Source organism: Aquarana catesbeiana, linkage group LG03, assembly GCF_042186555.1.
Source record: "Aquarana catesbeiana isolate 2022-GZ linkage group LG03, ASM4218655v1, whole genome shotgun sequence".
NCBI lineage: Eukaryota > Metazoa > Chordata > Amphibia > Anura > Ranidae > Aquarana > Aquarana catesbeiana.
In genome coordinates, this window is record NC_133326.1 from 721,002,482 (window position 1) to 721,014,618 (window position 12,137).

General features: G+C 45.3%; 1 protein-coding gene across 1 annotated transcript; it reads left to right on the forward strand.

Annotated features, from left to right (window-relative positions):
* The first annotated feature begins 5,511 nt into the window (after window positions 1-5,511).
* On the forward strand, window positions 5,512-8,759 carry LOC141133722 (E3 ubiquitin/ISG15 ligase TRIM25-like). Its single transcript, XM_073623244.1, has one exon. It carries the CDS (start codon window positions 5,602-5,604, stop codon window positions 7,165-7,167), a length of 1,566 nt encoding a protein of 521 aa, XP_073479345.1. The 5' UTR covers window positions 5,512-5,601; the 3' UTR covers window positions 7,168-8,759.
* Window positions 8,760-12,137: the final 3,378 nt, after the last annotated feature.

Genomic DNA, 12,137 nt, shown 5'->3' on the forward strand with positions numbered 1-12,137 from the left:
CATGTAAGTATAAGCATGAGTGCTCGGGCTGTGGGGGAACGCATCCATCATCCAGATGTTTTAAGCAAGGAAAAGGTCGACAAGGAGAGGCTGGGAACAAAAGGGAGGACTCCGGTGATAGTGGAAAGGATGCGGCCGTTTCTCGGTAAGTACCCGGACAGGAAAGCAGCATTGTTATTAGAAGAGGGCTTTGCGTTGGGTTTTCGGATTCCATGTAATTTATCGGCGACTCCCCCAGTGCCCAAAAATTTAAAGTCAGCCCTGCAGCATCCGGAAGTGGTTTTGGAGAAACTACAGAAGGAAGTGGCATTGGGTAGAATGAGTGGCCCTTTCCCCGTAGCACCAATAGCCGATTTGGTGGTGTCTCCGCTGGGCGTGGTGCCCAAAAAAGAGCCCAACAAATTCAGGCTCATTCACCACTTATCCTTCCCAAAAGGGGGATCCGTGAATGATGCCATAGACCAAGAAGCATGCTTGGTGACTTATACGTCATTTGATGCTGCGGTGAGGTGGGTGAGACACTATGGAAAAGGTGCCTTGATGGCAAAGGCAGATATAGAATCAGCTTTTCGACTGTTGCCAGTTCACCTGGATAGTTTCCGGTTGCTCGGGTGCCATTGGAATGGTGGATTTTATGTCGATCAATGCCTACCGATGGGTTGTTCAGTGTCGTGTGCGATATTCGAACAATTCAGCTCCTTCGTGGAATGGGTGGTAAGGGATGTAACCGGGGTGAATTCGATAATTCACTACTTGGATGATTTCTTATGCATAGGCCCGGCCTCTTCTAGAGTCTGTGCGGTGTTGCTGGCTTCATTGCAGCATATAGCAGGAAGATTTGGCATTCCATTGGCAGATGAAAAGACGGAGGGACCCTGCGCGGTCATCACGTTTTTGGGCATTGTGCTAGATTCAGAGGCGATGGAGTGTAGATTACCTGCTGAGAAATTGGAGGATTTGAAAAAAGAGGTGGCAGGGTTGATAGGAATAAAAAAGGTACAACTGCGTAGGCTGCAATCGGTGTTGGGCAAGCTGAATTTTGCTTGTCGCATACTTCCGATGGGGAGAGTGTTTAGTCGCCGGCTGGCGGCCAGCACGAGTGGGATAAAATCACCAAAACATTTTGTGCGTTTAGGGAAAATGCATAGGGACGACCTAAGGGTATGGCATACCTTTCTGGAATCCTTTAATGGCAGGGCAATGTGGATGTCGGGACCAGTCAGCAATTTTGACTTGGAATTGTTTACCGATGCCGCAGGATCAACAGGTTTTGGTGCGTTTTTCCAAGGAAAATGGAGCGCAGGTCCATGGCCACAATCTTGGGTAAAAGAGGGCTTCACGAAGAACTTGGTTTTGCTGGAACTGTTTCCAGTAGTTCTGGCAGTGGAACTATGGGGTGCATCGTTCAGGGATCTGAAGGTGCGCTTTCATGGGGACAATCTGGGGGTGGTGCAAGTGATAAACAAGGTCACGGCGTAATCTCAGCCAGTGATCAGGCTGCTGCAGCACTTAGTATTAAGATGTCTACAACTGAATGTTTTCATTCATGCTGTTCACTTACCGGGGGTGGAAAACGTCATTGCTGATGCGCTGTCTCGCTTCCAGTGGGACAGGTTCCGAGAGTTGGCGCCGGAAGCGGAGCAACAGGGGGTACCTTGTCCAGACTGGCTGTGGGAGATTGCGCTGGCATCGTCGAGGGATGGATTAAGCGGTCGGTAAGTGGGAATACATGGGCAGCATACACTAAGGTATGGCAGGAGTAGATGTCGCTCGGACAAGCTTTGGGGGAGGAGCCTATAGGGCAAGGAATAAGTTCTTTATTGCTGTACTATGTGGCAAAAAAATTGGACGAGGGCGTGTCAGTGTCAGTGATGAATACACAGTTGGCCGGTTTGGCTTTCCTTTTCAAGCTACAAGGGCAGCCCGACGTCACTAAGGATTTTTGGGTAAGACAAGCATTAAAGGGTTATCAGAGGGCAGTGGTCAAGCGTGATTCGAGGAGACCGGTAACTTTTGAGATATTGAGGGGTATTGTGGATCAACTGGGGGAGGTTTGTTCATCTGAATATAAAGTTACTTTGTTTAAGGTAGCTTTTTGTTAGCATTTTTTGGTGCATTTCGGATAGGGGAACTGGTTAGTCCTTCCAAAAAAAGTGCAAGGGGGAATTGGGTTACAGGAGGTACAATTAGAAGAGGAAGGGGTATCGATATTTTTGAGGAAGTCTAAGACGGATCAAGGGGGAAGAGGCAGGATGGTGCGAGTTTATCCCATTCACGGTTCCCCCCAGTGCCGGTGGGCACGGTCAGGGAATTCTTGAATGTTAGGCCGGATTTTCAGGGCCCCTTTTTAGTGCATTTAAAGGGTAATATGTTATCACGTTTCCAGTTTGTAGCTTTGTTTAAAAAATGTTTGCAGGGTCTGGGGCTGGAGGAGAAGGATTTTTCATCCCACTCATTTAGGATTGGAGCTGCGACGGAAGCAGCCAGGTTGGGGATGGATGTGGAGGTAATAAAAAGGATTGGGCGGTGGGAATCTAACAGATTCCAATCTTATGTGCGGCCACAACTGGCAATAAAATTGTAGGTGACAGGGTTGGTTCTTTTGGTTGATATTGGGTATGTATTAGAGTTATCTGTTATGGCCAGGATTATAGATGGTATAGTCAATGTTGAGAATAGTGTTTGTTTTTCTTCTAATTTCAGGTGCAGCGACAAGAATGGTCTGGATTATGGGCCATTCTTATGTATGTTGGGGGGCTCGGAGGGGAGTCGCTCGGCCTGAGGGTAGGCAGCTAAGTTTTGATAGACGGGAAGTGTATATAAAGTGGTTTGGTATACCAGGGATGTTGTGGGGTAGGTTGGTTCAGGAGGTACAGCGTTAAGCAAACAGAGAGGGACCTCCGGATGTCCTGGTGATACATGTTGGCGGGAATGATTTGGGCATTCGCTCGATGATAGACATCACGCGAGACATTAAATTTGACATTTGGCGATTGATGAAGGAATTTCCGCAGATGATCATTATCTGGTCGGACATGGTTGCCAGGATGTCTTGGAGAATGGCCAGGTCAGTGGAGGGTGTGAACAGAGCAAGGAGGAAGATCAACAGGGAAGTTAGTAAATTTGTGGTCAGTCTTGGGGGGTTGGCAATTCGGCATAGTGAATTGGAATTCGAGACATGGGGTACATCTCAATGATGTGGGTACAGATTTGTGGGCTTTAGGCTTGCAAGATGGCATACAGCGAGCTATTCGGGTGTGGAGGGGCACCCAAGAGTAAGGTGTTACTATTGAGATGCTGTGGCGGGCGTTGGTCTGGGCAAGGGAAGGAAGATGGCGAAAAAGTAAGAGTGGGGATCCAACGTTGATATGGGTCCGGAGGTTTTTTGGTTCCCGGTTAACGGAGGTTAGCCGGGAAGTGATAATGGGGCACTGCAGTCACGGCAGTCTCTGAGCCAGCTTGTCGGCTTGAGGCCTATTGGAGTTTTTTGGATTAGGGCTGCAGTGCTATAGTTGTTATGGCCATCAGTTTGTTTTTGCTAAGCGATTGCTCAGAGCAACGCTCTTTGGAACTAAAAGGTTGTATAACAGATGTTTTTGATTATTGTTTTTTCTGATGACAGAATTTTATATTTTTATAGGAAACAGATATGTTTAAAATAAAGTAGGCTGCTACGGCCTTTTTTATTACTCCAAAAGCTTGTGTGGTCTTATTTATTTGGAGTAGGAGTATAAGGGTTTTGAGCATAGTTAATAGACATCTGTTATCCAATAGTCAAGAGAAAATAAATCTCTTTTTGCATTCTCAAAGTGTCTGGCGCTCAACTTACTCACATTTACTACACCACACCCACTATGCCCAGTAACCAGGGCCGGCCCTACCATGGGACCCGATGAAGCCATGGTTTCAGGCGGCACATTCAGGGGGGCGGCAAATTGCCACCCACCAGCCAGCCCATTCCGCCCGCTCCGCTGCGTATCCCACTGTGAGGATCCGCTATGAAAGGTCCCCCGTCGGATACTGTCCGCCCTGTACTGCGCAGGCTCAGTGCTTGCGCAGTACGGAGGACAAAGGAGAAGCCGAAAGTCTCCGAACATTAACAGCTGTTCATGAGCTCTACACGGCGCCTGCGCTTCAGAGTACATTGTGCCACACGCTCCCGCTGTTGATGTTCGGAGACTTTCGGCGTCTCCTTTGTCCTCCGTACTGCGCAAGCGCAGTACAGGGCGGACACTATCCGATGAGGAACCTTTTTCGGTAGAACACCGGGCTCCTCACAGTGGGATCAGCAGCAGTGGCAAGTCGCAATCCACAATGTGTGCCAGGTGACGTGGCAAGCGACAATCTGGTACGTGTGGCAGGTGACATGGCAAGTGACAATCCGCAATGTGTGGCAGGTGGTGTCGTGACAAGTAATAATCCACAATGTGTGGCGGGTGACGTTGTGGCAATCTGCAATGTGTGGTCGGTGGCGTTGTGGCAAGTGACAATCCGCAATGTGTGGCAGGTGGAGTTGTGGCAAGTGACAATCTGCATCTGAAGGCAAGTGACATTGGCAAGTGACAATCCGCATCTGAAGGCAGGTGACATTGGCAAGTGACACGCTCGGGGCTCCCACTGATTCTGCATTATGGTGAGTTGAACTATTTTATTTTATATAACATGTAATAATAGAAATATTGCACTTCAATCATTTTTTTTGTGATACGGCACTGCGTCGCTTTAACTGACAATTTCGCGGTCGTGTGACGCTGTACACAAACAAAATTGATCTTCTTTTTTTCCCACAAATAGAGCTTTCTTTTGGTGGTATTTGATCACCTCCGCGGTTTGCATTTTTACAGGTCCTTTTTATACTCCTTTACATTTATGGAGCCATGACAGGTCCTCTTTAGTTACCATGATATAAAATAATGGATGTGGGGGCATTTAGGTGGGCGTGATTTTTTTTTTTGGGGGGGGCAGTATTTCATTCTTGGTACCAGGCAGCACAATGTCTTGGGCCGGCACTGCTAGTAATCCACACTGTGAAGATGAATGTCAGCTCTCCCTGACTCTGGAGGTCACCATTAGGCCTCTAGGGGTCGGGGGTCATGGCTACATAATCTATATAGATTATCCAGATAGCAAACCATCCATGTGCTGGATGGGGGGTTTATTTACTAAAGGCAAATCCACTTTGCACTACAAGTGCACTTGGAGGTGCAGTCGCTGTAGATCTGAGGGGGACATGCAAGGAAAATAAAAAACAGCATTTTTGCTTACACATGATTGGATGATAAAATCAGCAGAGCTTCCCCTCATTTCAGATCTTCTCCTCGGACCTACAGTGACTGCACTTCCAAGTACACTTGTAGTGCAGAGTGGATTTGCCTTTAGTAAATCAACCCCACTGTATAAATACAAAGATGTCTGTTATATTCCCAGGAGATGAACATTGTCCTACAGGAGATGTTTTTATTATCTGTGTCCCTTCATATAACTAATCCTATGAATACAGTACAAGTCACAGTCCAGCCTCACCCTGTGTAGAGGACGTGACCCTCCCAACTACATTCTTCTCCGTGTCTTTCACTTTCATTTCCTCATCTGCTGTCAGCGATGGCGTCTGGTGATCTGAGAGCTGAGTTGGAATGTTCCGTCTGTCTGAACATTTATACAGATCCTGTAAACCTGAGATGTGGTCACAACTTCTGCCGGGTCTGTATTGATCGTGTGCTGGATACACAGGAGGGGTCTGGAGAATATTCCTGTCCTGAATGCAGAGAGAAGTTTCCGGATCGGCCTGCACTGCAATGGAACATAACACTACGTAACATAGTGGAGAATTTCCTGTCTGCTCAGCCAGATCGGGAGGAGTCCGGGGTCTTCTGTACTCACTGTGTGGACTCTCCTGTACCTGCTGTTAGATCCTGTCTGCACTGTGAGGTTTCTTTGTGTGATAAACACCTGAGAGTCCACAAAAAGTCCCCAGAACACATCTTATGTGACCCCACCTTGTCCATGGAGAGCAGGAAATGCTCCGTCCATAAGAAGATCCTGGAGTATTACTGCACTGAGGATGAGACCTGTGTCTGTAAGTTTTGTATGATTGGAGAACACACAGGACATAAGATGGAGTCACTGGATGAGGCTTCTGATAAGACGAAGGAGACACTGAGGAATGTTCTGCAGAAACTTCTGACAAAGAGAGAGGAGACGGAGGAAAGAGTCCAGAGTCTGCAGGAACACAGGAGGAAAGTAGAAGAAGAAGCAGCTGGTGACACCGAGAGAGTCACTGTCCTGTTTAGAGATCTCAGGAGACGTCTGGAAGACCTGGAGAAGAGAGTTCTGAGGGAAATCTCCGGGAGGGCAGAGCGGATCTCCATCTCCATCCAGGATCTGGAAATAAAGAAGGAGGAGCTGTCCAGGAAGATATGTCACATTGAGGAGCTGTGTAACATGACGGATCCACTGACTGTCTTACAGGAATCAGACACAGGTGACTTGTGTGATACTGAGGATGGAGATAATGAGGACAGAGAGAGACATGAGGAACTCCTCCATGATGGAGGGGGTCTGGATGTGGCGGGGGTCTTACACACAGGTTTATCTGATATAATAACAGAGGTAAATGTATACTCCTATATACAGGGAGCTGCAGACATATTACTGGATGTAAACACAGCTCATAATGATCTACATATATCAGATGACAGGAAAACTGTATCCTTGTCAGATAGAAAACAGAATCGTCCAGAAACACCAGAGAGATTTCAGTTATATCTTCAGGTGTTGAGCAGTCGGAGTTTCTCCTCAGGGAGACATTACTGGGAAGTGGATGTCGGGGGGTCAGATAGCTGGAGAGTCGGGATGTGTTACCCCAGTATAGAGAGGAGAGGAAAGAAGTCAGTGATTGGAAAGAATAAGAAGTCCTGGAGTTTGGACAGGTCTGGTAATCAGTATTGGGTGATACATGACAGTAATAAGACACTCTTACCCACCAATATCTCCAGTAACAGAGTCAGGATAGATCTGGATTATGAGGCCGGGCGGATCTTCTTTTATGATCTGTGTGACCCGATCCGACATCTCCACACCTTCACCACCACCTTCACTGAGCCCCTCCATGCTGGGTTATATGTATGGAGAGGTTGTATAAAGATCTGTGGGGGGAAACGGGAATAATAGTGAGAACTCCGCCCAGAGACTGATGACATCATAGTAAGGGAGGGTCAGATTTGTTAAATATTCATCCAATGGGGCAGATGGTGAGGACTCCAGTCAGTGTCTCTTTTATTGTAGTTTGGGGTACAGTACAAATCAGGGTGCAGGGTTACAGAAATAGGAGGCCATGCTATAAAATCATGCTGATCTGCAATGTAATAGAGGAAATAAATGAGTAGAATAGAAAAAGTCAGTTTATACTGTAGGTGTGAGATGTTTTTTGGTTTGTTGATGTACAAAGTAACATTATTGTGTGACCGGGTGTACCCCTCTCAGGAGGACTGAACCCCCAGAAATGTGGGGGAGGGGAGATAAAGTTTTGGGTTAGAGTGAGAAAAGAGAACAAAACGGAAACGTCTGTCATCTATCTCCTCTATACAGAGTCGGGGGGTCTGAGCTCTGCAGTGCTCTATGTCGCCCCCTGGAAATTTACACCAGAACATGTTTTTATTAATGTCTCATCTTAATCCAATCAGAGTTCTTGAACTCTGTGATGTCATTAAATCCCAACAGAACTTTCAGCTTAACCCCTTGGTGCCAGCGCCTCCCAGACCTTTAAGGGGTTTAGGGTGGCAGAAGGTGGGGCGGGGCTTATGATCATGTCACCGCTGTGATTGGCTGTCACAGGGGTCACAGGATTGGAAAGCTCCCAATCGCAAAGCAGCGATCGGGAGCTTTCTGTTTGCCACCAGAAATGTGCCGGCACTGGGCGCGCACTCTGGGCACAGCTGTTTTTTTGCATATTGCACCCAAATATGCAGCCGCTCAGTACCAAGGCTCACCCTCTGAGAGGCGGCATATTTGCATACTGTCGGCACCAACAGGTTAAATCTGATAAATACATTCCAAGGGCTTCAAACCAAAAACTGTGCAAAGTTGTTTTTTTTTTTTTTTTTTTTTTTTTAGAAAGCAGCCACAGCCTAAGTAGAAAAGCCTTCGCCCTGCCAAAATGCTTTAAAGAAGAACCCTTGATCTCTGTGTGGAAGCAGCTGTCTCTCTGCAGAGGTCCAACATGCCCATTGCTGAGTCACAACTAGTCACAGCCAATTAACAGGGAGTATGAGCTTCACGAATTGGAGAGATTTAGATTTGACTCAACAGAGGATGTGTCAGATCTCTGCAGGGAGACCACTGCTTCCATATGTGGCAAGGGTTCCTGGCAGGGGGCTGGTGCTTCTACTCAAGTGTGATTTAATTTTGAAATAATTTTATGTACATTTTTATGAATAATTGGGGCGCTCTAATACAGGAGGTTTGTTACTGGCCAGATCACCAGGTGAAAAAAGAGGGAAAAAAGCCTAAAAAAAAGAAAACGAATGCGGCCGCCACATCTAATGATTGGTAAGCTGCAATACATGCCATTTTTTGTTTCGGGTTTATTATACCGCTTTAATTAGTAGAGTAATTCTAGAAGAAGGTTGGTGTCATATTAGGATAGGAAATGCATTAATGTTTTAGTCACATACTACACTATATTGCCAAAAGTATTGTGACGCCTGCCTTTACACACACATGAACTTTAATGGCATCCCAGTCTTACTCCGTAGGGTTCAATATTGAATTGGCCCACCCTTGGCAGCTATAACAGCTTCAACCCGTCTGGGAAGGCTGTCCACAAGGTGTAGGAGTGTGCCTATGGGAATGTTGGACCAGTCTTCCAGAAGCGCATTTGTAAGGTAGGGCACTGATGTGGACGAGAAGTCTCTGCTTTAATTCATCCCAAAACCATTCTATCGGGTTGAGGTCATGGCTCTGTGCAGGCCAGTCAAGTTCCTCCACCCCAAACTCGCTCACCCATGTCTTTATGGACCTTGCTTTGTGCACTGGTGTGCAGTCATGTTGGAACAGGAAGGGGCCATCCCCAAACTGTTCCCACAAAGTTAGGAGCATGAAATTGTCCAAAATGTCTTGGTATGCTGACGTGTTAAGAGTTCCCTTTACTCGAATTAAGGGTCCAAGCCCAACCCCTGAAAAACAACCCCACACCATAATCCCCCCTCCACCAAATAATTTGGAGGGGTGGCCCAATACTTTTAGTAATATAATGTGGATGAGTGAGTTTGGTGTGGAGGAACTTGACTGGCCTGCGCAGAGTCCGGACCCCAACCCGATAGAAAACTTTTGGGATCAGCTAGAGCGAGCCAGGCCTTCCTATCCAACATCAGTGCCTGACCTCATAAATGGGCTTCTGGAAGAATGGTCAAACATTCCCATAGACACTCTCCTAAACCTTGTGGACAGCCTTCCCAGAAGAGTTGAAGCTGTTATAGCTACAAAGAGTGGGCCAACTCAATATTGAACCCTACGGACTAAGACTGGGATGCCATTAAAATTCATGTGTGTGTAAACCCCAGATGACGTCTAAGCAGACAAAACACGTCGGATCGAGTCCTGCCAACATTATTGCGCTAATCCATGTCTCTGTAAGAGCCCTTTTATCTCCATTTGAAATGTGAGTGTTCCTGTTTACCCTCTTTTTATTAAAATCTACGATATCACACTGTGTGGAACCTTTCTTTAATTTTTGGTTTCATCATGTGAGTACCGATGACCAGTTCCATTCAGACCCAGAATTGTGATGGTGGTGACCTGAGTCTGTGATTGTTTCCACTTTAAACAGTGAATATCACCACAAGCCTGCATGACTTAAGAGGTATATGTCCCTTTAAGTCCACTGTTTCCGGTAAGCCTTCACACAATTGGTGGTGGTTCCTCTTGCAAGATCCCCTTTCTGTCATGTTTTCACTGATGCCTCCTGTGATGTCAACTTACTGACCGCATCTATTGACACCGGGACTTTTTCACTCAACCCTTCCCCTCCTGTTTTGTACACTTTTTTCACATTGGTGGACACTATTTATTCATTATTTTTTTTGTTTTTATATCCCACTTTTGTTTTTACACTTATATTGTGTTATATTCGGTCACTCATATATTATCATTATTTTTCAACTGTATATGTAAGCGCTGCATTTTCTTTTTTCTGTCATTAAAGTTCATGTGTTTGTAAAGGCAGGTGTCCCAATACTTTAGGCAATATAGTGTATGTATTAAGGGGGAGGGGGGGAGATTTTATCCAATCACAAGCCTGTCTGTAAGGAAAAGTATGTGGCTTGTTTGATGTCTTATAGCTGCAAATATCCACATTGATCTTCAGTGCATACCCAAATGTTTATGGGGCTCTCCACACACAATCAATCATTTCCTCTTTTTCTTTATAATTTTCTATCATTTGTAATTTTTCACTTTTTTGTTTTGAAAATAAAATAAAATCACAAGAAACTCTCAATGGTCTAAATCAGCGGTCCCCAACCTCCCCGGCAGCAGGGACCAGGTTCCTGGAAGACAGAATGGGGGGCAGCCTGTCACTTCAGGGGGGTTGGGGGGCATGCAGCCGTGTTGCCTGAAGTCAGCTCACAGGTCTTACCAGTGCTCTATGACGGTGAGGAGCCTTTCCCTGGCCCGGCTCTCCTCTCCTTTCTCCTCATCTCTGCTCCTCTTCTTCCCAAGGTGACCAGAGAGGGGAGGGAGTACTGGTGCTGGGAGAAGGGGAGCGGGCACCCTCCGGTGGTTGGAGGGTGGCATTGCAAGTTGTGCTGGCTCACTCTACCCACTGCCCACCTCCCCCCCACGCGGTGCGGCCCCAACAGGCCACAGACTGGCACCGAAGTTGGGGACCTCTAGTCTAAATAATAATGCAGAAATATAGGACATATGTGAATTGACCTTTATTTATGTCATGTCGTTTGCAGGCAATTTAACCTGTATCATATTTTTCTTTATGATTGTATTTTTTGTTAATGTTTGATTAAAAAAAAAAAGAAAAACAAAACAATTCCATGTTAGATTCCGGTATGGATTTCTCGTCTTTCCTCCCCTTCATACCTGTGCTCAGATCCCAATATCTTATACATATATAAAACCCATCAGGTGCTAAAGGGGTGTGGCTACAAATTCTGGATGAACCCTCTGCACATTGCTAGATACCGTTTCTATCCTACAACTTGTGTCTATCTGCCCCATATTGGCACTATATCCACTGGAGTATTTGTATTTTACACAGCAAATATTCAATGCACTATGGAAACCTGGTGTACAGAACGCCCCCAGAAATGTCATTTCCTGCTGGTGTGATTGGCTCACTGAATATCTCACATTTGCACACAAGTACAGTATTAGGCACCTCCTTTCTTTTTTGTTGAAATACTTTCAAAGAGTTAAATAGCTCCAAAAGGATGCAAACACAGCAACTGTCCTCAATAGAATACTGAAATTGCACCAGGTGGTTATAATTGGTACTAGGGTTGCACCGATACCACTTTTTTAAGAGTACAAGTACTAATACTTTTTTCCAAGTACCGATACCGATTACCGATACTTTGTCATGTGACAGTGGACTGTGTCAGTAGTTTTTTATTTTATTATATTTATTTTTTTACAATTTTATTTTTTACAATTATTTTTTAAATTATTTTTTACAATTTAAATTTTTTTGTTATTTTTTTTACAGTGCTTTCTTTTAATTTTTTTGGGGTGGGTGGAGTAGACGTGTCAGTGTTTTTTTTTTCTTTTTTACAATTTTACCTTTTAACCACTTCACCCCCGGAAGGATTTACCCCCTTCCTGACCAGAGCACTTTTTACAATTTGGCACTGCGTCGCTTTAACTGCTAATTGCGCGGTCATGCAATGCTGTACCCAAACGAAATTTGCGTCCTTTTCTTCCCACAAATAGAGCTTTCTTTTGATGATATTTGGTCACCTCTGCAGTTTTTATTTTTTGTGCTATAAACGGAAAAAGAACAGAAAAAAAACAATATTTTCTACTTTTTGTTATAAAAAAATACAATAACCTCAATTTTAGTCATACATTTAGTCCAAAATGTATTCAGCCACATGTCTTTGGTAAAACAAATTTCAATAAGTGTATAT